Source organism: Sciurus carolinensis, chromosome 6 (assembly GCF_902686445.1).
Source record: "Sciurus carolinensis chromosome 6, mSciCar1.2, whole genome shotgun sequence".
NCBI lineage: Eukaryota > Metazoa > Chordata > Mammalia > Rodentia > Sciuridae > Sciurus > Sciurus carolinensis.
The window spans coordinates 58313656-58339562 of NC_062218.1; the positions used below are offsets into that span (position 1 = coordinate 58313656).

Below are 25907 nucleotides of genomic sequence, written 5' to 3' on the forward strand. Positions count from 1 at the left end.
ACTAAAAGTGAGGTTCACAACCTATAGCCTTGGCATCACTTTGGAGATTTTTAGCATGAAGAATCTGAGACACCACTTCAGGTCTTCAGCATCAAAACCCGAATTTCAACAATACCCCCAGGTCCCCTATATGCACATTTGTGTCTTGGAAGCACTGGTCTAGCCATGGAGTTTCTGAAATTTCTCTCTGAATAAGCGTCACCTGGGATGCTCTTAAGGCATATAAGCAGTTTCCCTGGCCCCTCCTCTAGCACTGATTCAGAAGGTCTGGGATCGGATGTGATTCTTACTAAGTGAGATAATGGAACGGTATGCCTGGCTTGCTGATAGCGGGCACAGAGGGCTCTCCACCCGCCTGCTGTCATCACCACTAGCTGCAGTGTTGCCCAGATAAATTTGGATTTCAGATAAACAGCAAATAACTTTGTAGCATGTCTCATATGATGTTTGGGACATAAAGATACTAAAAAGTTATTCCATTACTTTTGTCATTCAAATTTAAGAGGGCATCCTATATTTCATCTAGTAACTCCTAACTACCACTGACCTAGGAACATATGGGGATGGGGAGTGAGTAGCAGATAAGACTGAAAAAATATGGCAAGCCCAGACTGTGCAGGGCTTTGAAGGTCATTTACAGGAGTTTACACTAGCCCATATACTAACCAACCATGGACAAAGTGTGACCTGAGCCATCCACCCACCTCCTCCCAAGAATATTAGAACAGCAGTGACAAGTAGGTTATGGTGACAAGAATCTCCATCACAAGGGACCTTTAGGGAGGGAGCCCAGAGGATAATTAATAGGAAGAGTTATCAGCAATGACCACATCGCAAAGAATAAGGGAATTAAAAATGTCAAAACTTTAAATCTACTTTGTATTATTCTAACTTCCTCTTTTTTTTTTTTTTTTTTTTTTTTTGGTGATGCTGGGGATTGAACCCAGGACCTTATGTATGTGAGGCAAACACCCTAACAACTGAACTATATCCCCAGCCCCATATTATTCTAACTTCTTGAACCATTTGCTTTTACCTTACTTCAATTATAATTTAAGCTGGCAACGACTTTTCTAATCCATGCATAGTTGAGCATTAGCCTTATTTACAGGAAGTTATTTGCAGTTGGAGAAAAAAAGGTATATGATAGCATTCCAAAAGCCAAATATCCAATGGCCTTAGCCCACTCTGCCAGATGCTAAAACTTGGTTTTTGGACATCCCAAACATCTGGCACAAAGTCCCAACTGTAAAACCAACCAATTACTCCATTGCTATTTGCTCTTTTTTTTTTTTTTTTTTTGCATATAATTCTTAACAGTTATTTAGTTTCCTAATTCATTGCACAGAAACATCAAGGGATGAATTAGAGGCAGTTAAAATGGCAGCAGTGATGCACAGCAAAAAATGGAACGCACGAAAAATGTATTATACAAAGAGTAAAATGAATTATTGGGACACATTTAAATTACATGTGATGTTCAGAAAGTATACAAAACACTTTGATTCCCATTTAAAAAATAAGCTTAAACAAGAGTTTTGACTATTGAAGAGACAAGTTTTTTTTTAACATAAAACAAATACCTCAATAAATACCTCACTTCAAAAAAATCTATATAAATGAAATCAAATTTCTAACTCTAATGGTTATCTGACTCCAGGTGAACTAAAAATTATTTACGGAATGTTTTAGATTGTATTTTTGTTCCCCTCTGGGTTTCAAATAGCATAATTTATTCACACCCAAGCCCCAATCTCCACTCTCAAGTACTTCCCAGGATGTCCAACAGAACTTTAGCAGTTAAACATATACGGGAGACTGATGGCAAGCCGCAGGCCCTGAATTACTGTGCAGTCTCTCAGCAAAAACGTTATAGAAATAGCTGCCACTGACAAAGAACTGGGGCCCCATCAAAATCCTGATTTCTCCGAAGTTTCTAGAAATGAGGTAGGAATAGCGGCTCACAGTCCATTTTTATCTATACACAGTTCATGGTCAGTCCCAGTGTCTCCTCAAACACAGGAAATTGGCGAACCAGCAGGGTAGGACTAGGATTATCCTGTCACCTCCAAAAGGACTTCCCTCTAATTGTATTGTGTTAAAGCTTATGAAACCTAAAATTTAGCATTTTAACTATTAGGGGACAGGGTGCAGGGATTATGTCCAGAACCTCAAGCATGCTAAGCACCTGAACCACTGGGCTGTATCTCCAGCCCTAACTACATTTAAACGTGCTCTCAGTGGTATTGATTATATTTACAATGTTGTGTAGCAATCACCACTACTTCCAAATCTTTTTGATCTCCCCAAGCAGAAAATGCGTAGACATGGGAAAAAACACTCCTGTTCTCCTCCCCACCCCTCACCCTGCATCTCCTGGTAGTTTTAATCTACATTCTAGCTCTGTGAATTTGCCTCTTCTAGATAATTCACATTAAATGAAATCATATGATATTTGTCCTTTTGTGTCTGGTTTATTTTGTGGAAGGTTATATTTTCAAGGTTTCACCAGCTTGTAGCATGTGACAGGACTTAATTGCTTTTATTTTATGACTTTTTTTCCTATTTGTTTTTTCTTATTCTGCTTTGCTTTTATTTCTTGATGTTCAGTTTCTTTATCATCCTTTCTTCTAATTTTGAACAAAACTAATTCTGCAGGGCTTGGTCGTGTTCATCCCTGCTTTACTTAAGAAATAGATGACGTTGATCCCACCTTGAGGTGGGTCTCTTCGCTGCATTTTAACACAATTCCAGGTAGAAGGCAGTGGGCTTGCTTTGCACATGGAATGAAACATACTGCATTTCTATGTTCCATTTGAATTCTTAGATTTTTATTTAGGGGTTAGAAAGAGGGAGATCTTTATCCCACCAACCCAAATGAGCTTGCAGAAGTCAACAAAGGCAACATTTAATAATATGGCCCAAAAGTGTTAGGGGGAAAGCTTAATTAAACATAAGGTCACAGGGGTAAATGGGATTGTTGAATCTGGGGTGAAATCACCCTCCTCCAAACTCTCTCAAATATACTTCACTGTCTTAACAATGGCATCACCATCTCCCAGGAGAGGAGAGGAGGCCTCTTGGGTTGCTTTGATTTTATTTAGTCACTGGAGGAAGGTAAAAGAATCAGCTCCTAACACCTTGTGTGGCAGTTTAAACCTTGAACTCTCACTCCTGAATCCCTGCCCCCTCCCACAGCCATGCCATGCTCCTCCTGATAACTGGGGCAAGGACAGGCCTCTGCATCACGTGCTGTCAGCCTCTCTCCAGAAAAGGGGACACACAGACTTCATTTTCACTTTGGTGTAGCAAGTCCCTCCCAAGGACTATAATGATCTTGATAAAGATTTTACCTCAGCATTCTCTTCCTCCTCCTTGTACTTAAAACTACCTAAATTTAAATACTGAAATCCACCAGGAATATAAGTTAGTTTGTGTGTTGATCTTGGGTTATTCAAATGCTACTAAAATATTTTTTAAAAAATATGTTTGATGTTCCAAAGATCTGTAACAAAAATCTTAGGAGTAAAACATGCCCAGCATCCACTTTTAAGTACCTTATAAACGTCCCACACTAAGTAGAGCAAAATGCAGTTTTCCCATCTTACATTCCTAACTTCACCAAGAGCACACTGAGTATTTAACAGCCCCTGTAACTTGTCCAAGAGTTCGATCCTGTGCTATTACCTAAACAGAACAATTCTCCTAGGTACTGTCCGAGGGGTACCATGGTGAGCCACTGGACCCCAACCATTGCTCCAGTGGCTGTAGCTTAGTCCTGCTCTCCACAAGCTCTTTCTGTGGCATAGCTAGAGCAGATGCTCTTCTTCCCTCCTTCCTGTTCAGTGAGGTTAGCTGCCAGAGCTGATTGGCACTGATGGATGCTGAGCACTCAGCTAAGCCCAACCTGGTCACATTGAAGGCTAGTTTTTACTATGTTTGGGTGAGAACTCCCTTCTCAGTGGTAGACATAGAAGAGTCCATTCTTCTGAAATGGAACTTTTTCTTTTTTATATATAGTAATAATATTGATATGTCAGTTATTAAAGACAATGCTAAAAAGTCACTGTGGGTGATTGCAAGACAGGCAAAAAAAAAAAAAAAAAAAAAAAAAAAAAAAGAAAGAGGCTGTCTTTTCCGGGCTCCATTTCCCAGCCTGCTTTTGGTCCAAGGACCCCACTTTGGAGGCTGAAAGTGGCACGTTTTGAATATGGCCACTCCCCTAATTTTGGATTTTGCTTCGTTCCCTACCTTTGAGATGCCAGACACATAGGTTAGTCCTGGAGGGGAACTCTAGCAGTGAACACGGGTGGAGGCACTGGAGAAAATCCCTCCCACAACGTCCTAGGCTCCTGGCCTGGGGTCTTCTCAGATCTCCATCTGGGCTCTGTAGAACACCAGCCTGACTCAGAAAAGCGAAGAGGAGGCTCTCCCACTCTTTGAGCCAGTTCCACTCAAGGGACAGCAAGGCAGCTCTACAGAAGCCAAGTGCACCCCCATCCTGCTGAGCCAAACACGAGCTCTGAGTGGCAAGGGACTGATGATAGGGCTCCCGAGCTGCCCTAAGATCTAAGGGAGTTTCACTTCATTCCCTAGGGAGACAAATAGGACTATGAAATCTGTGATTGTAGAAGTTGTAAAAATTATTTTCTAGTAATTTCTTTTTCCAAAACAAAATTCAACAACTTCTGGGCCACAAATAGATGAATGTTCCCTAAATGAGAAAGAAACTGAAGTCCCCCTGACCGCAGAATTTCTCATAGACCCAGCATCTCTTTTAGATTCATTTTGTCCCATTGCTGTGAGTCATAAATGCAATGCATTTACAAACTCAAAATTCTCTTATTTCTCAACATTTCAAAAATATTTAATCAGACACAGGATTTGCTAGAATAGGCCTCATACTAATCTGACTAAATATCCACAACTATAACTGTTTATATGAATGTTTACTGAACTATATTTGCCCTTTACCTATGTTCTTCTTTTAATCTTTTCTCCTCTTCTGAATAGTCTGTACCTGCCATAAATTCTTGGAAGGGTGTGACAATGGCTTATTGTGCCCTTTCTCCTTTTGTTTCACCACAGATTCCCCACTACCTACTGCTGGTCAGCAAGTGACAGACCCTTGGCACAGGACTGTAGAAAGGTGCTCCTCAAGGTGGATGATTTACACGAAGGACCTACCTCAGTTAGATGAATTAGAAGTCACCCCTTCCTCCAGGTGTGATGGGCTGACAGACCTGACTCCATGAGAATGTTATAGGCCAGACTCTAAGGGAAATGACTAAACAGACTCCATTTTGCTCTGAGACTCCATGTTATGTAGGAAATAAGCTTCTCCCATGGGAACACCCGCCTCCGTGCCCATCATTAGTTACTTGGTGTGACATGTTTAATAATATACAATGGCAACTCCTATGTACTAAAGAATTGCTCTCTTTTGATTCCTATTGCTCCTAAACAATGTACCATGTGAACAGTGATTGTGTGGATGTTAGTAACCATTTGTTAGTTAGTGCCTAGGTAAAGGTTATTTTGACCCACTTCCCCCTCTGTTGATGATCTCATGATGTTAATGTGTAATTTCGAATCATAGCAACAGACACTTATGATTAATGTGATTTTTGGTATAAGAACTCCTACAACCCTGTGGTCGGGGCTGTTCTCCCAATAGCCATTTTTTGGGGCATTGTGTGAGACAGTCAGCCAGCCGGCTTAATAAAGACTCTCAAATTTGGACTTCTCAGTGGTGATCGGTCTGTTCTTAAGTTGCTCCCCATAACACAGGTGGGTAGAAACAGCCCCAAACCAGGATAAACAGCTTGGTGAGTTCAACCCCTCAACAACCACAAGATAAGCTGGGGTTGCATGGCAACCCCACAAGATAAGCTGGCTATGGAAAGTGTATTCATTAGAGTTTTCAGTAGTTTCTCAGCTATGAGTGTAACTGTCTCCAGGCTCTATCTTGATGGCTAAAAAAAATTAAATTTAGTGGCAGAAATAAGCAATATTCCAATATTTAGAAACATCTGATCATTCCTAATGTGCACAGGAAGATTGCATTCTTTACTGTGGCAAAATATGTATAATATAAAATCTGTCATCTTAACCATTTTTAAGTGTACAGGTCAGTGATGTTAAGTACGTTCACATTGTGCAACTCTCACCACCACCGGAGACTATGTGCTCTTTTGAAAAGAAAGCTCAGCATGGGAATTACAAGAGGCCAGTTCTTACTCCCACTTCACCGGCCCTGACATGTGCCCCCTTATTTGCCTTCCACTTTTCTCTTTCTCAAATCAAGAGTGTTTATGAGAACATCAAATTGTGTTCTCTAACGTGGTGGCTCTAAGAGTAACCTGGTGATTGACCTGCTTGGTTTCCCTGTACACGTTCCTTAGAGAAAGACACTTGTCAAGACAAGCAAAAGATCCTGATATTAAAACTGAATTCCTAGAAGACAGAACAGCTAGCTATTTCTGGAGGGCAGAAAGCCAGCACAAGAGACATCACTTCTGTTTCCTCTACCCTAAACTCTGGTATCTGCTGAGTTGTGGAAATGCTACTACAAGACATCAAGCCCTGGGCCTACTGCCCCCTGGGGAGAAGACTTTGCAAATCTGGGTTTGACAGCCCTTATCTGGAGGCGCCAGGCACATGTTTTAAACAATGCCTGGAGGCACTGTTCACTTTTGGTGGGCAAAGGTCACAGATGCTAACCATTCTGCAATGTGTGAGACATTGTCATATAGCAAAATCTTGTCCCTTTGACTGGCATGCCTGTTGAGAAGCATGGGCCTAGAGCTGAACATGGAGGAATGAGCTCAGTTTGGGGTTAAGGGATTTGGGGTGATGTCACTCTTTGGAAATCAAGCAAGCACATATAAGCAAGACCTGCTTCATCTTCTCTCTGTACCCTCATCATCTCACCATGAATGTCTGCCCGTGGGCACTAACACATTTTCCTCATAATTATGCAACCTACTTCCTTTAAAAAGTGTTGAAAAAGCACCATATCTGGAGTATACACAAAGGACATTTTACTCAGCTTTCTCTATTCCTTAGGCTTGTGTTTGTCATTTTCAACTTTTTTCTTTTCTTTCTTTTTTTTTTTTTTTTGGTACCAAAGATTGAACCCAGGGTCACTTAACCACTGCCCTTTTTATTTTTTATCCCCAGTCCTTTATAATTTTTATTTTGAGACAGGGTCTCTCTCAATTGCTTAGGGCCTCGCTAAGTTGCTGAGGCTGGCTTTGAACTCGTTATCCTCCTGCCTCGGCCTTCCAAGCCCCTGGGATCACAGGCGTGCATCACCATGCCTGGCTTTAACATTATTTAATATTCCTCATGTTCTTTTTTTCCTTTCAACATTATCTTTATTCATGATTATTCATGATTTTGAAAAAGGGATTAAAATATTTTATGCTTCACTATTTCAATTATACTTTGGGGAAAACATGCCAAATAAAAGTCCCAAACAAAAGAGTCATTTTAATGATATTAATTGAAGCATGAATGTGAGGTGTTCCCCCAAAAGCTCATGTATGAGATGATGCAAGAAGGTTTAGTGGAGAAATGATGGGGTTATGAGAGTGTTAATCCAGTCAGTGAGTTAATCCCCTGATGGGAATCACCTGAGTGGTAACTGAAGGGAGGTAGGGTGTGGTTGAAGGAGGTTGGCCACAGGGGATGTGCCTTTGGGGTATGTGTTTTGTTATCTGGCAAGTGGAGTCTCTCTCTGCTTTCTGATGATCATGTGAACCACTTCTCTTCACCACACTCTTCCACCATGATGTTCAGCTTCACCTGAAGCCCTGGGGAATAGAGGCAGCTGTCTGTGAAACCGTGAGTCCCCAAATAAACTTTTCCTCCTCTAAAATTGTTCATGTGGAGTTTTTTAGTCACAGCAGTGTAAAACTGACAAAACAAATGAGTTTCATATAATAAGCAAACTGGAAACATTCAAATGCTCAGCAACAGGACAGTTAAGCAAGTTACCATAACCCCGTGTTATATGGCCATGTACTTACAAAGCTCAGCTGACCAAATTGGCCTTCCAAAATGTTTACATAAAATAATGTTAAGACATTAATCAGGTGAAGATCAATTAAACCACATATGCATAATAATTACAACCATGACTATAAGTATATTAACTAGAATCAAAATAGAAATGTGAAAGTATTGTAAAGATCATTAGATTCTATTTGAGAGCAAATTCCATATATTAAAAAAATTAAATTATAAGTATTCACTTATTTTCTATTCAATTAGAGACCTCAGTTTTGAAATCAAGGTTAAGAATTGCACCCAGGGACCTCTTACTTTTTCTCTCACTATATTAAAGACCAGAAGGAGATTTCTAAGTTCTTAAAGTAAGAATGTCAATTTGCATATATGTAGTTTGGGAATACATCTGTAATTTATCAGACTAACTTCTTAAGATGAGTATAATGAAATAGTTTCTTACTCTCTGAAGTGTTCTGCAGGAAGCTTGGGTCATAGAAAGTCTTTTTGCCTTATATGAAAATACTGTGATATTAGATTGAAAAGATGCAACTGCTTCTTGGTATTTGGAACACCAACCTACAAGTCTGTGCTATTTGTATTTGGCATGATCCAATTATTAGGTGATTAGCAATTCAGATTGCCTTACTTAAATCCAACTCCACAAAAACAAATTATTCAAACTGACAGCATATCAACAAGTCCTACACTGTGTTCAGGGAGAGTCCCAGACCAAATTGGGTTATGTAATGCCAGTCTCCCAGCGGATTCAGAATCCTCATCCAAGAGTGTTCTAGGATGTAGGGATACAGGAATTCGGAATACAAGATGGAAGGAATCAACCTCAAGGTTCTGAGCTGCATTGTGGGAAATCCTCAGTGACCCCCCCAGGATGGCAGAAGGATATTTTTTGTATCCCACTCTCAGTCCCAGAACTCCACTTATTGGCAAATTTCAGGAATATGCTGTGAAATTTCTGCTCATTTCCTGTCCTGTGAAAATGCATCAGACTCAGGATGAAGGAGTCTTTCTGGGCTACTTGGTCCAGCTCCACTCTGATGTCAGATCTCCTCTTAGGAGAATGCAAAAGACTAGAGGAAATAAGATGCAGGCCTATAATGGCAATGAATTATTGAATCTTCTTTTCCAATTTGGCAATAATGGATCCAAATAAGATTTTGCTAGTGTTGGTGGACAGGATGTACCCTATGAGTCAATAACTTTTTAATTCCAATTAGGATTGATGTGACAGCTGAGAGGCTAAACAGAGCCAGAGGGCACATACACAACACAGATCAAAGCTCAATGAAAGGTACCAAAGTAGACACTGAAAACAGAAATCAGGTAGGGGACATTGCTACTGTTCCTGAAAATTGCAATGAACATTTTTAGTTACAGGGCTTAAAATTTAGAGTACAGCCAGATGCCAAATGATCAAAATACTGAGAAAAAAAAGTTAAAAGAGAAAAACCTGTGTCACTCTTTGTTATCAGCTTGGACTTGTTAGTTTACCCTGCAATACCAGCCAGGGGTCATACGTACACTACCACTGGCTCGGTGCACACTGCACCAGTCACTGCGTTCTGCAAGCAGTCAGTGGCAAACACAAATGGTACACCTTTACTTCATGTACAACCAGAGAAACAACATGTATCCCATTTGTTTACAATAAAAATAAATTTAAAAAAAGAAACAATGAATGGAAATATCACAATGAAACCCATTAAAAAATATAGCATAAAATAAATAAATTTTTGCATGAAATTGAATTAGGCCATTCAAAACTTAACAAATAAAACTTCCCCTCAGAAAAAAAAAAAAAAAAAAGAGTCAATGGACCTAAAAACTGGAGGATCTCAGAAACCTGAAGTTGATTATTTTCAGGAAATCAGACACAGCTCTCTCTAGATAAAGCAGCGAGAAATCCCAACAGAGTATTTCTTCGTTGATTAAAGCCTAAAGGAATAAGGATGCCTATGGAAGCGTGGAGAAAAAGATGTTAAAGTGTGGTGGTTCAGGACATATTTATCTACCCCACCCCTGAGGAAGCTATCCTTACTTTAAGGGCTAAACAAAGGAGGGGGACATGGAAGAAAGAGAGGAGGAGGAGGGCACGTGGATTCTGCCATGTTCCAAGGAATTCCAAGATCCAGGTAAAAACCATAGAAAGAGAGGTTGAAAGACATGCATAGAGTTTACCAGAGATATTTTCTGCTTTATTTACTATTACATCTCTAGAGCCTAGATGGCTTGTCACACAGTAGATGACAACACATTTTTGTTGAATAAATATTCTAGCTGTCAGTGGAAGATACAAGAATGCCAAATAAGTCTGACATGATACAATTGGCAGTAAAGAATTAATAGAATGAAAACCACTGCTCTGTAAGAATCTGTAAGTAAGTTTGTAAGAATCTACATGTATTCTAGAATCATTTAGAAATATTTTTAAAACTTTCAAGAACTGAAAATAAAAAAAGTCAAGTGAAATTCCGTTTATATGTTCATAGACTTAAATGCTTTGATATTTTTGGTCTAACTTTATTTTTGCCTAGCATACCAATCAATTCTAGTTAATTTTAGTTAATATTGTTGACATTTGAAAGGAAAACTAGTATGCACTGCTCATGGAATTGTTATCCAGGAAACCCAGGTGATCCTGCAAATTGCAACCCAGGATGTCAGCTTCCAATAGCAACCTCATCAAGATTAACAGGGGAGAGGAAGCAGGGACCGCTGGAATACCTTAGGATGCACAAGACCCTGGGTTTGATCCCCAACACAAAATAAAAACAAACCAACCCAGAATACTAATTGGTCAATTAGAATGAAAAACAGAATGACTAAGGAGACTGGTACCTTTAGCAAACACTTTTCCATATTTCTGATGGATAAATTCTAGAAAAAGAATTGTAATCCTGAAGTTGCTTTGGAGCATGAAGTTGGCATGAGAGGTCTTAGCCACAGGATTCATGTCTTCAGTGACTACAGGCCAAGAATGCCTTTTGTATCTTTCCTTGCCATAGGAATAGACATAGTCATGAATTCAGGGAGGACAAATCTTTAGAACAACCCTGAGAGAACATGAAAGGGAATTGCCAACATCTGAATCTGTGGCTTTCTTTTGTTGCCTCTGCTACTGATGAGTTCAAAACGACACAGTCCTACGTTAGATATGTTCATATCAATGAGATCTCAAAGTGTTAAATAGCTCAGAGATTGTCATTCATGTATTCAACAAATATTTCCGTGCTTGCTTTCTCCAGTTTCTATACAACATTTACTTGTCATGCTGTCACAACTTACCTCTCTGTCCTACCTAGGCTACTAAAACTCTGGTCCTGAAAATTACAAATGCATGTGAGAATGAGGAGTTACAGTTCATGTGTGCCTTCATAAGGATAAAAGAAACTGTACAGAATGTTAATCATTGTGTAGTTCAGGCTTAGTTACAAAGTATATTTCAGGGTATAAGATGTGGTTTTCCATCTATTTTGTATTATTCAACACCTCTGTTTTACTAGGTGGGTCTTAAGAGAAAATAAGCCACAAGTGGTAATCAGCCCCTCTGATGGAAAAGTGTGAGAGAAGAGTTGCCAATATGGTGCTTGTTCTGTGAGCTGGAGCTAGAGTAGGGAAATAGTCACAGTCCTACCTGCTTCAGAATCCATCTATCCATCTCAACAACCCTTGAATAGGAATCAAGTCAGTCATGGCCCTACAAAGGGACTCACTCAGCAGCATCCACTGTAAGCCCAAGCCATGGGAGGGAAGAATGTCTGCTATCTGTGAGAATCCCCAACTCTGGGCAAGGGCTGGGAATCCTGAGGACCTATTGCCACATCACCCAATACATAGACTTTCAAAAGTTTTAGCCTTACTCACTGTGTTCATCTAAGAGCCATTACATAGCAGCCCAAAAATTAATTGCCAGATTTAAGAGATTGGTTTCAGTCTTCGTTGCAAGACTGTCTCCCTTCCTTCTTTCTGCAACTTTCGGACTACCCATTCCTGTTTGCTCCTCTCTCTTGACTTCTTCTTCTCAGCCATGAGAAGTCCTCTACCACAAACCCCACAAATGGAATGCAGCAGGAAACCAGCCTCTCCCTGGTTAAAGTCATTGGCATTGTTATCTTAAATGATAACCTTCGGGCACTTCAGCCTAAATGGGAAGCAACCCATTGATACTCCTTTTCAAGCCTCCTCAAGGACCTCAGAGTGAGAATGTTTAAAACTACACTTCTCATCTTCTTCTCTCCTGCTTACAGCTGTACTCTGAATTACCTAATTTGATGAATTGCCTTTCTTTCATTAACTGATTCTCTCCATCTCCTTCAAAACTAATCAATGAACAAGTCCTTGCTGACTCTAGAACAGCTCCCAAATCCAATCCCTCTCTCCATTGCCTCAGTCAGAGTCCTATCCCTTAATGAATTACCCTTGCTTAAAGTCTCTTTATTTATATTTAGTTCTCCTTTGGCTACTGATACTTGCTTCCTTATTCTGGCAATCTGCAGACATTTGTGATCATTCTATTGGACTATAAAAATTTCTTGGATAAGGAAAGCTTGTCTTTTTAAAAAACTTTTTGTCCTATTATTCCTAGTGGTAACGCTGTACTTTACATATCATAAGGACTTAATAAATAGATTTTGGCGATAAAGAACGGATTATTTAAAAGGGAAGGCATTTATTTCCCCAAAGAGCAGTTCATTAGGTAATTAAATATTTACTCTACCTTCTTCCAGCCCAATAGGTGTTATAAATATACACAAAGACCACACACACCTGCACATGTAGACAGTGTGTCCTTAGCTACATTTAAGTCAATCTTACAGCAAACACAAAGAGAGGATCAATCTCCCAAGTAATTAAAATATAAACTGGACCATATTTTTATTCCTGGTCGTCCTTGAGGAAAATAACACAATACTTATTAATGAATAAAAAAATTATTTTGAAAATCCATGTCCACAAAATGCCACCAAACATGGGTCATGCATCTTTCTTTTCTGCATTTTGATCCCATTGCTCTGACTTAGTGTGGTAATTATATTACAAAGCTATTATCCGATAAAATGAAAATGGCAAAACAATTTAAATGCTTGTCTAAAGAGACTCCGTTAGAATGCAATTATGAGTGAAATTACAATGCGAAATAATTGAAATGCAAGTCTGGAAGGCACAGTTATGAAACCATTAAAAGGCTTCTTTTGGGGACTCACAACTTTGAGTGAAACAATACACTCCTGGAGACACATTTTAAATTCAGTAAATCAGGCAGCCGTTATAAACACATGAAAAATCTGAGCTCCTATTGTTCTGCAGCATTATCTATACTTCTGAGTGCCACCTGCGGGATGTGTCACATCATTAGGGGGTACTGGGCTTGGTGGATAAGCTGATAAGAGAACTCTATGTAATTCTGTGCTCCCATTCAGTTCCAAGGAGACAAAGGCATGAGGGTCAGCTGGGCCTAGACTTTTCTGTAATGTTTCCAACATAAACTAGCATCATAACATGAAAATCTTTTTATTCCAAATTTAAGCCAGCAATTAGTAATATCTGTGTGGATATATTTCTAGGAATCTATCTTCTTGCAGCATTCTGCAGATATATTCCTTTAGCAAAATCTTGAAAAATTTTAGATGCCTAGGCTCACACTGATAGACTTGATCACCAAAAACAAATAAACAAACATAAACAAAATACAGTGCTGGATACACAACAGATCTGCTGAAATGATCAATTCGATGAATGGCCAAGTCTTTCCTCTGAAGCATGTGAGGTCTCCATTTGATGCTCCATCGTACCAATGCATCTATCAACAAATATGCAAACTTCACTCCAAACTACCACCCCTTGATCCTTTGTAGTCTGCTTTCTTGGATCCATTTCTTTCAGTTAAAAAGAAAGAAACAAATTCTAGGAGTGAATCTTAGAAAAGGAATAAGTATTAAAAGAATAAAACAGTGTAGATCCTTCTCTCCTTCATGATTCTGTCTCTTGTCAGGGAGAAAGGAAATGGCATTTAATTTTAATCACTCCAGAAAATTTCTCAGCATCAAGATTTTAACATTACTTAATAAAGTTAGTAGGTTTCCACACTTTTTGTTTTTTAACCTGTATTTTAAATTCCCTTGGAAACATATGCACTAAGTATTTTTACTTTTATTTGCAGACTCTGAAACACGTGACCATTTTATATATACATAAACATGTTCTCTGAGGATGAATTTGCAAACGGAATTTGAAAATTCTCCTGCCTTTGTGTACTCTGTATTTGAAGTGGATTCAAACTATCGGGACACCCCACTGTGTGCATGTTTCTCAGTCTTCTTATTTTTTCTGGCACAAACTCAGAGAGTGTTTACTACATCTTTGTAAGAATCTTAGGTGTGTGGCAACTGTCATACAAAAATCAAATCTGCTGTCTGACTACTTTGTAGAGAGGTCATATTATTTTTCAACACGTAGAATTTAAATATTAATATAACTTGAAATACATTTTAAATCATGTGAGGCAATGAAGTTTTTCCAGCTTAGGCACAAAAGTACAAACCTTGAAACAGATTTTCTTTTTAAAGTGACCTAGAAAAAAATTCTGTAAATAAGTCTAGTTGAAAAAATAAGCAAACATACACATAGATTATAGGAAAAATAAAGATTAGCAGGCTCCTAAAAATATTTAAAACACAGTATTATATATAAAACTTAAAATTACATTGGTTGGAGTTTTATAGAATTAATCTCTGTATTTATAAAGGTGTCAAATGTGTTTCATATAAAGATTTATACCAAGGTGCCACAAAATGGCATTTCAGTCAATGACAGGCTGCATTTATGACCATGTTTCCATAAGATTATATCACCTAGCGAAGTTGTAGCCATCTTTGTGGAAGAACACTCTACGATATTTGCACAAAGACAAAATCCCAAAATGACATACTTCTCATAATGTATCCCAACATTAAGCAGTGTGGCTTATTATAATAATAGAAGTTAAAATACATTGTTCTCCTTTACTTTGAAATGCATGCAAATAAGTTGGATTGATGGGCAGATAGGAGATAAAGAAAACATAATAAATGTTAGCTCTAGGTGGGGGCTATACATAGGTATTCACTGTAAAATTTTTTTGGTTCTTTTGTATGTTTAAGATTCTTCATAATATAGAAATTTGTTGAAAAAAATGCAGTTCTCTAGGTGAAAGTATTTATTCTGTATGGTGATACCTGTGCTCAACAAATAAACCAGGTTTTGAACTTGTCTCGGTGACACAATATACTCACCCAGCCATCCAGATCCTGAATTTGGTATGCATAAGTCTGTCTCGGCACTGGGTAACACAAAGCCCACAACAAACACCTCCACACCATCCGCCATGAGGGCCATGCCCAAGACAAAGAACAGGGCCCACTGGAAACGCCCGTGACCACACTCTTGGATTATCAGCTCATACTGCTGGGCCAGCTCTTCCTCATCAGCTCTCCTCTCTGACTCCAGCTCTCGACGGTCCTTGTACTCGTCCCCCTTGGGTTGTCCCACTGACACTATGCTGTCTTTCCCTTGGTTCATACTGGGGATGCCCTGATACTCCCCTTCGTAGATCTCATCCTCCTCATCATGGCCCTCAGTAGCTTCGCTGGAGCCTTCGTCATCATTGGCCTCGCCATTGTAGGTTTCTCCAGGTGGGTAATAGTCATCATCGTCTTCTTCATCTTGGAACCGACTGTAGGACCTCTGGGTGTATTCATCCTGGGCCCGGTCCACTGCTTGGTTCACCTTCTTCACTGTTTGCTTCTTCACCTCTCTGGCAATGTCCTTGGCCCCCTTCATCAGGGAAGTCCTATCCTTGTAAGAGTCTTCCATCTTACCTCACTGATGGCCAACGAGAAGATGGGACTTCTTCACAGACTGTCAGTGGCTCAGCCCTACCAGCATCATCCAATTTGGGTTCAAAATAGAACTGCAAAAGAAGAACCAGAGAAGATATGTATTATTCCCTTCTGTGTTTTTTTTTTTTTTTTTTCCCCTTACCATCCATTTCCTGGTCTCTTTTCACTGCCCCATGCCCTAAGACATAGATAAGCTTTTCTTGGTTTGATCTCAGTGCCTACCTGTGCATTCTGGTTCTCTGTGCAAGTGTGATCAGCTCCTGGAACTACAGGATTTTTAACAAGGATTTTTACTGTTGTTGTTATTATTGTTTTGTTTTAAGGAATTTTGTTCCAGGGCAATGTTACAAAGACATTCCCCTGAGAAATAAACTAAGCATCCTACACCATTAAAAGGGTACCCAACACATCTCCAAAATGCTATAAAGATATGCCTCCTTGAAAAAACAATATTGCTCACAAATACACAGACACATAGGCATACTGCAAGGGCAAAACCAGAGTATTCAAAGAACCCTGTTAGAACTTCTTTCTCCACATTGAAAAAAAAGAAAAACAAGTAACTTCTTATCCAAAGCTATCAAACCACAGTGGTAGTTGTCAAATTGCATTTCCCTCTACTTTCATTGTGTTTCATTGTGTTAACAATAACAGAGACTCACACAGCACCCAAAACAGACAATGAGTATTTCCCCTGACACAGTACAGATACAACAAGTGGATCTATAGGAAACTGGTAGAGTTAACCAAATGACTATGTTTCACTTGATAGTCATTGATTGAGTCCATATGTCTCATTCAGTGGAGGTCTGTCCTTCCAACCACCCTGCAAGTCCCCAAGCTTCATCTCTATTTTCTTCAAATTGGTACACACAGACACACACACACACACACACACACACACACACACACACACAACCCTCACATAAACTCTCCCCCATACCTTGTCATACTGATACTCCAGTTAGCTGCTGTCTTAGATACCAGAGTCTGCAGCCTTCCAAGACCATCATTTGGTTTTCTTTCTCACTGATATCCCCTATGTCTTGGATCATTAAATTCATGCTGACATCATGGTAAATTCTATTTCACTTGTCCACTGAACTGTCTCTCCTGGTGGTTCAAATGAGTCAACATCTACCCTTGTGCATAAAGGTGAATAAGGACCTCTCTCTCATTACTAATTTCCTGAGGCCTAAGCTGTGGCAAAATTCCAAACATTGATTCATATAATGGTCATTTCCATGTTTTCTTTTTGTATACAGTGTAAAACACTTGGTAAGTAGCTATTACAAATATACATTTAACTGATCATGCAACTATCATACATGAACCCAGAAATAACATAAAAAAGATGGTTCTAAAAATTTTGGATAATGAAAAAATGAACTCATAGGTTATAGTCTCACTAAAGCAAAGATGATTTGTCAGTGTTTTATTTTTCATAAATAAGGGCAAGTAGAAATACTAATTTTGAAATTCTGTTTAAAATCAGATATTTATATATGTTGCAAGTGGAGAAAGTTGGGGGAGTAGTAAGAGGATCTCTGTGTTATTTCTTGCCACTACATGTGAATCTACGATGATTTCAATGTACAAACAAGTTGGCACTGTCCTTGGAAAATGTGGTTATTTTAGCTAGTAGGCAAATTATTCAGATAATAGAGTTATATTCTATGGCTATTACCTCTCTCTAGTAAGTTGACAAATGCAAAAAATATGGCTCATTCCAGAAATCTACCACTGAATGGTAGAAATAGTAGAATGATATCTGCTTTGGAAGATCATGACTGAATTAAAGCATGGAGAACTACTAGCCTAATGCCACAAAACTTGTCAGAGGAGAAGCCGGGACTCAGGCTCTGATATGCCTTGACTCTTGCAGCTCAGCCTCATCTGCCTCACACGGTCCTTTCACTGGGGTCTTAGCAAATGCTGCAGCCTTCTTTCAAATAATTCTGTAACCACCCCCCTTCATGCTAACATTGTTTTACAACCTCTTCTCTATGTCATCTTATAGGCCCTGAAATAAAGAGAATTATTGTATCTTTCATCAATGATGGGTTTTATGTAGATAGTAATTTCAAAATGTGGTCCTGTTTTTCAGATAAACTACCCCAAGATGGTGACTGTACTTCAAAAGAATCACGTTAAAGAAGGCGTTAGTGGCCAAGGAAGCCAGAAAATTAGGTAAAGCAATGAAAACTTTCATAACCTCCAAGGGATGCATGTTGTTCCTTCTCACTTATTCAAATAGTTTCTTCCTCCACGAAATAAAGGTAATAACTCTCTCACAGTGCTGGGAAGATTAAATGACTTGCTGTTTACTCTGTTTTTAGGAAAGAATTTGACATATATCAAGTTCCCCAGCAATAGACCCTACTAAAAAGAGCCAGGTGCAAATCATTTATGAAAGAGTAAGGGGCTGGGGAAGAAGGACAGGAGGAGGAAGATGAATAGAAACAGGACTGCAGTTTTAAGCAGTGTCCTGAGGAGCAGGCTTCAGCCTGGCCCTGTAAAGGAACTCTGGAATGTAAGTGATGCTCACAGTTATCCTCCATCCAGGGCCAGGGTGCTGGGCTCTTATACCCCCATATTGGCCAAAGTTGGCTATGGGCCACCCAAGGGCAAGTGTGGAATATAGGTTCTTGCAGCTCTGGACACCAAAAGACAAAAGCAGTTCCAGTTGCCCAAGGGCAGTCCTCGGAAGAAGAGCACGGTTGCTGGCTAATGGAAGCAAACACACAGAGGCCAGGCTAAGAGAACCCAGAGATAGTGAAAGGGATCCAAAAGCATCCAGGCAGATTAACAGCACCTCCTCCAATAAACATTTAATAAACTCTTGTTTAGAAGTTCTGCTCATGCTGAGCCACAGGACTCAAAACTGATTTAAAAAATACTTTTATAGAAGTGACTGTTTAAATCAAGCAACATTCACAGCAAATTGTAGCTTATATATTCAACAATATGCACCTTGCGTATGACAATAATTTTGCATGAATACATAAAATATAAAAAAATAAGTACTACATGTAAATAATAGTTATTCTAAAAATGGAGTTTGTTTTTTTGTTTCTTCTTTAATGACTCATATCAAATAGGAACACTATTTTAGAACTATCCTACACAAGTTCCCACCACACACAACCCACTCGCACACACACAGATGTTTCTGTTTACCCACAATGCCCACTCCTTCAATCTTCCCTTCTGCTTTATCCCTCATCATCACCATCATCAAAAGATCTTGGATAGCTCTTCTTCCCCAAAACATTTTAGCATCTCCTGGATGCTGGGGGAGTCCATTGTTCTCATATCTGTAATAATGCAGCCACAAAGTCATTGTGCACTCCTAGCTTCCTGATAACTTATTACTAGCTCAGTCATGGATACGCACTTCAGATGTATTGTCACCCAGTAATCCTCACAACTATCAAATGGGATGGGTAATTTTTAAATTCCCATTTTATAGATGGGAAAACTGAAAGCTGCCCAATAAGAAAGCAAAGCTAGGCAATCCTAACCCAGAGCCTAACGGTTCCATCACTATATCTACTGTATCTACCACCTTTTCGTGGAAATGGGACCTCTGATGGAAATAGAGCTCTCAAACAACTGTGTTAGAAGGCAGCCCTTATGCCAGCAACAAAGGGATCCTCCAAAGTACTACTGACGCCTGATGTGCAGGATGGGGCGAGGGCCTCTTTATAGAACAACCCCTCTCCTGAGCTTGGATCTAATAGAGAAGGCAAGTGGATCATATTGCTAACTGATTAGGTAACTGTGCCCACATTTTTTCCTGACACCTACCTTCCTTCCAACTAGGGAACTTTGGGCTTGTGTAGAACTCTAGGAAGTGGAGTAGGATGGCAGGAGGCCATTCATGGAGATTTCCACACTGAGCGCATTTTTGAGAGGAGGAAATATCTATTGATTCATCAACCCAACTGTCTAAATCTTTGACATCAGACATTTATCATTTAAGGATGCCTCTTGGGGCTGGGTAGATAGCTCAGATGGTAGAGTGCTTGCCTTTCAAGCACAAGGCCCTGGGTTCGATCCCCAGCACCGCAAAAAAAAAAAAAAAAAAAAAGGATGCTTCTACAAGGACCCTATGTACCAATTCCTGTTCTTCAAGGTGCAGATCAAAGTCTACCTCTTTTATGAAATGATTTCCTCTCATTACTGCTTAACCAAATCCCATCTTCCCAGGTAAGCATAGTTGGTTTCCTCTTGGCATTTGATCATGTATTCCATCATTATGGCTGTTGATAAATGGGAAGGTCTTCCCCATTAGGGTGTAAACTCTCTGAAAGCAGAGACTTAAGAAGTAAAACACTAAAGCAATGTTATTAAATGAGGACACTAGCACCATACAGGGGCCAACTTTGGTCCCCCATTTCTTCATGAGGGAGTCTGCACAGTATTTCCCCAAAGTGCTTTCTACAATACACTATAAGTTGGTCCAAGAGGAAAAAGTTTCATGGTCAAATATATTTGGCAAGTCTTTCTTTTATACTTCACATGCCCTTCTCTTGGAAAGTCAAAATGCAAAGCCTGTTAGAAAGAATCCATTCCCAAACTTTCCTAAAAACAGAATTCCCCACTCTTGACATTATGTCAATGAACAGTCATCATTATATACTATGGAAAATTACACTATTAAGGTGAACACTAAAATCATCTGAAGTTTTAATATCTATTATAAAATATCACAAAACTCACTAATTAACATTAATTGAAGGAAGCAGAATAAAAAGCAAAAAGCTACATTAAAATGTATTTTTAAAATCAAATGCGGTATTTCAAGTCTATCAACAATGGAAAGTTAAATTTTCAAAATGTAATTGCTTATAAGTTTTAAATAGACTTCCTACAAAAATAGGACTTAACATAGCTGAATATTTTAAAGTAAGAAATCACTCAACAAGCCTGGAAAATATGATTTGAAGCATATTAACATTTTAAAATACAATTTTAACACAGGTAATTTATTCTATAAAGAATTTATTTTTTATTTTTAAATTTTATTTGTTCTAATTAGTTGTACATGACAGTAGAATACATTTATACATTATGATTGATCATACATAAATAGAGTGTAACCTTTCATTTTTCTGATTATACATATGGCAGGATCACATCAGTCATGTAGTCATACATGTACATGAGGTGATAATGTCTGTTTTACATTACTATCATTCCTCCCCCCATAACCCTTCCCTGGCCTTCACTCCCCTCTACCTAATATTTCTTTTTTTTTTAAATTGTAAACAAATGGGATACATTTTGATTCTCTGTACATGGAGTAAAGGCATACCATGTGTGTAATCATAAATTTACACAGGGCAATGTTGTTTGATTCATTCTGTTATTTTTTTCCCTTCCCCCCACCCCTCCCACCCCTCTTTTCCCTCTATACAGTCCTTCCTTCCTCCATTCTTACAACCCTCCTTAACCCTAACCCTAAACCTAACCCTAACCTTAATGCTAACCCCTCCCACCTTACATTATATGTCCTCATCCGCTTATCAGTGAGATCATTCGTCCTTTAGTTTTTTACGATTGGCTTATCTCACTTAGCATGATATTCTCCAATTTCATCCATTTGCCTGCAAATGCCATAATTTTATCATTCTTCATGGTAGAGTAGTATTCCATTGTATATATATGCCACAGTTTCTTTATCCATTCATCAATTGAAGGACATCTAGGTTGGTTCCACAATCTGGCTATGGTGAATTGAGCAGCAATGAACATTGATGTGGCTGTATCTCTGTAGTATGCTGATTTTAAGTCCTTTGGGTATAGGCCAAGGAGTGGGATAGCTGGGTCAAATGGTGGTTCCATTCCAAGCTTTCTGAGGAATCTCCATACTGCTTTCCAGAGTGGCTGCACTAATTTTCAACCCCACCAGCAATGTATGAGTGTACCTTTTCCTCCACATCCTCGCCAACACCTATCCTATTGTTGCTTGTGTTCTTGATAATCGCCATTCTAATTGAGATGAGATGGAATCTTAGGGTAGTTTTGATTTGCATTTCCCTTATTACTAGGGATGTTGAACATTTTTTCATATATCTGTTGATTGCTTGTACATCTTCTTCTATGAAGTGTCTGTTCATTTCCTTAACCCATTTGTTGGCTGGATTATTTGTATTCTTGGTGTAGAGTTTTTTGAGTTCTTTATATATTCTGGAAATTAGCGCTCTATCTGAAGTATGAGTTGCAAAGATTTTCTCCCACTCTGTAGGCTCTCTCTTCACATTGCTGACAGTTTCCTTTGCTGAGAGAAAGCTTTTTAGTTTGAATTTATCCCAGTTGTTGATTCTTGCTTTTATTTCTTGTGCTATGGGAGTCCTGTTAAGGAAGTCTGATCCTAAGCCGACATGATGAAGATTTGGACCTACTTTTTCTTCTATAAGATGCAGAGTCTCTGGTCTGATTCCGAGGTCCTTGATCCATTTTGAGTTGAGTTTTGTGTAGGGTGAGAGATAGGGATTTAATTTCATTCTGTTGCATATGGTTTTCCAGTTTTCCCAGCACCATTTGTTGAAGAGGCTCTTTTCTTCATTGCATATTTTTGGCAACTTTGTCTAGTATGAGAAAATTGTATTTATTTGGGTTTATGTCCATGTCCTCTATTCTGTACCATTGATCTACCTGTCTATTTTGATACCAATACCATGCTGTTTTTGTTACTATTGCTTTGTAGTAGAGTTGAAGATCTGGTATTGCAATACCCCCTGCTTCATTCTTTCTGCTGAGGATTGCTTTAGCTATTCTGGGTTTCTTATTCTTCCAGATGAATTTTATAATTGCTTGCTCTATTTCTGTAAGGTACGTCATTGGGATTTTAATTGAAATTGCATTGAATCTGTATAGCACTTTTGGTAGTATGGTCATTTTGACAATATTAATTCTGCCTATCCAAGAACATGGGAGATCTTTCCATCTTCTAAGGTTTTCTTGAATTTCTTTCTTTAGTATTCTGTAGTTCTCATTGTAGAGGTCTTTTACCTCTTTTGTGAGATTGATTCCCAAGTATTTTATTTTTTCCGAGGATATTGTGAATGGGGTAGTTTTCCTAACTTCTCTTTCTGAAAATTCATCACTTATGTATAAAAATGCATTGGATTTATGAGCATTGATCTTGTAACCTGCTACTTTACTGAATTCACTTATGAGTTCTAAAAGTTTCCTGGTGGAATTTCCAGGTTCCTCTAAATATATAATCATGTCATCAGCGAACAGGGATAGTATGAGTTCTTCTTTTCCTATTTGTATCCCTTTAATTTCTTTGGTTTGTCTAATTGCTCTGGCTAGAGTTTCAAGGACGATGTTGAATAGAAGTGGTGAAAGAGGGCATCCCTGCCTTGTTCCAGTTTTTAGGGGGAATGCTTTCAGTTTTTCACCATTTAGAATGATATTGGCCATGGGCTTAGCGAATATGGCCTTTACAATGTTAAGGAATGTTCCCACTATCCCTATTTTTTTCTAGTGTTTTGAGCATGAAGGGATGCTGTATTTTATCAAATGCTTTTTCTGCATCTATTGAAATAATCATGTGATTCTTGACTTTAAGTCTGCTGATACGGTGAATGACATTTATTGATTTCTGGATGTCGAACCAACCTTGCATCCCTGGGATAAAACCCACTTGATCGTGGTACACTATCTTTTTAATATATTTTTGGATGCGATTTGCTAAAATTTTTTGAGAATTTTTGCATCGATGTTCATTAAGGATATTAGTCTGAAATTTTCTTTCCTCGATGTGTCTCTGTCTGGTTTAGGTATCAGGGTGATATTGGCTTCATAGAATGAGTTTGGGAGGCTTCCCTCCTCTTCTATTTTATGGAATACTTTGAGAAGTATTGGAATGAGCTCTTCTTTAATGGTTTTGTAGAACTCGGCTGAGAACCCATCTGGTCCTGGACTTTTCTTTGTTGGTAGGCTTTTTTTTTGTTTGTTTGTTTTTGTTTTTAAAATAGCATTTATTTTTTAAATGTTAATGTGTGCATTACAGGAAAAATAAAAACACAAGCAAAGAACAAAGTCATCCAGTCACAAGCAGCTTAGTTGGACGTGTCCTTCCAGGTCGTGCATATACATACACAATATCCCATTTTGTGATTGAGATTGTAGTGTGTATCATGCTTTTCCACACATCATGAATATTCACCAATTCAAAATCCCAAAGCTACATGAGTATTTTTGATAACCAAGAATACACTATACCAACTAAATCTGTTATCCTTTCTTGGGGACAAAAATTTCATTGAAGACAGAAATGGCAACAGGCCTCTAGGATAGACATATTGGCAGAGTTACAACTAAAATAATGCATTCCCTTAATGCTCACTTTAAAATGAGACAAAGCAACAGGATACACCAAGCTTGTTTCATTACCAGATTTCTACTAAAGTATTAGCAAGAATGCATGTTCCCAATGAATTAAAGTATTCCTATAGTACAGCCAGAAGATGCACACACCAGTGGCTCACATGGAAATGTCAATCCTTGAGCACTTGCTCCTGTCTTTCTCTGTGTGCGCCCGTGCCCCTTTGCTGCCAGCCTAACGAGCAAGTCCTGATACACAAAGCCCAGAGACAAAGCAATTCCATGTCCCAGATGCATCTTTTCTATCAATTATAACTAAAAGTTATTTACAAATTGGCTAATTCACTAGCTCTACTTTTTATGATTCACTGTTACCCTCAGGACATCTAGAAAGCTTAGGTGTTGTGAAATAAAGTATGAACTTTGTGCACAATAAACACAAGTACTTTACCAAAAATGCATATAGATCTATGGTTATAATCTAAACCTGCCTTCCAGATATGGAGCTACTAGCAAAGAGCATGTCCCCTCATCCTTTCTCTTCTCCCTCAGCACCATTTCAGTGACTAAATTCAGGACTACCCCTAGCTCCAAGAGGTGGATTAACAAGGGTCATTCCAAGAAGACAGTTCTTCCTAAAAACTAACAGGGATATTTATATAGGGATTACTTCGCTACTTCTAACAAACTTTGGGCATTAGGACTTATCCTTTAATACCCAGCAATACTAACTAAAATGCACATATAACAATGGCTAGACAATCGAAACTAATCTAAGGGTGTTGGTAGGCTTTTGATGACCTCTTCTATTTCATTGCTTGAAATTGATTTATTTAAGTTGTGTATGTCCTCCTTGTTCAGTTTAGGTAATTCATATGTCTCTAGAAACTTGTTGATGTCTTCAGGGTTTTCTGTTTTGTTGGAATGTAGATTTTCAAAATAGCTTCTAATTATGTTTTGTATTTCACTCATGTCTGTCGTGATATTTCCTTGTTCATTCCAAATTTTAGTAATTTGAGTTTTCTCCCTCTTTCTCTTTGTTAGCATGGCTAAGGGTTTATCAATTTTGTTTATTTTTTCAAAGAACCAACTATTTATTTTGTTAATTTTTCTGATAGTTTCTTTTGTTTCAATTTTGTTGATTTCGGCTCTGATTTTAACTATTTCCTGTCTTCTGCTACTTTTGGTGTTGGTCTGGTCTTCTTTTTCTAGGGCTTTGAGCTGTAGTGTTAAGTTGTTTATTTGTTGATTTTTACTTCTTTTTTTGAATGCACCCCATGAAATAAATTTTCCTCTAAGTACTGCTTTCATAGTGTCCCAGAGATTTTGATATGATGTGTCTTTGTTCTTGTTTACTTCTAAAAATTTTTTTATTTCCCTCCTGATGTCTTCTGTTATCCATTCATCATATAATAGCGTATTACATTTACATTAATAGTGTATTACAAATTACATTCAGGGGGAAACCAATAAAAATATCAGAAGATTTTTCAATCCAGACCCTAAAAGCTAGAAGGGCCTGGAACAACATTTACCAAACCCTGAAAGAAAATGGATGCCAACCAAGAATCTTATACCCATCAAAACTTACATTCAGATTTGACGACAAAATAAAATCCTTCCATGATAAACAAAAACTAAAAGAATTTACGAAAA

General features: G+C 38.5%; 1 protein-coding gene across 2 annotated transcripts in view; it reads right to left on the reverse strand.

Annotated features, from left to right (window-relative positions):
- The window catches only part of Sv2c (synaptic vesicle glycoprotein 2C), a 240181-nt gene that overhangs the window by 162818 nt on the left and 51456 nt on the right, over positions 1-25907 (reverse strand). For both annotated transcript variants that reach the window (XM_047554849.1, XM_047554850.1), the window contains exon 2: positions 15303-15979. In XM_047554849.1, the coding sequence (XP_047410805.1) occupies positions 15303-15882 (580 nt within the window). In that variant the 5' untranslated portion in view covers positions 15883-15979. The remainder of the gene's footprint in view (positions 1-15302; positions 15980-25907) is intronic.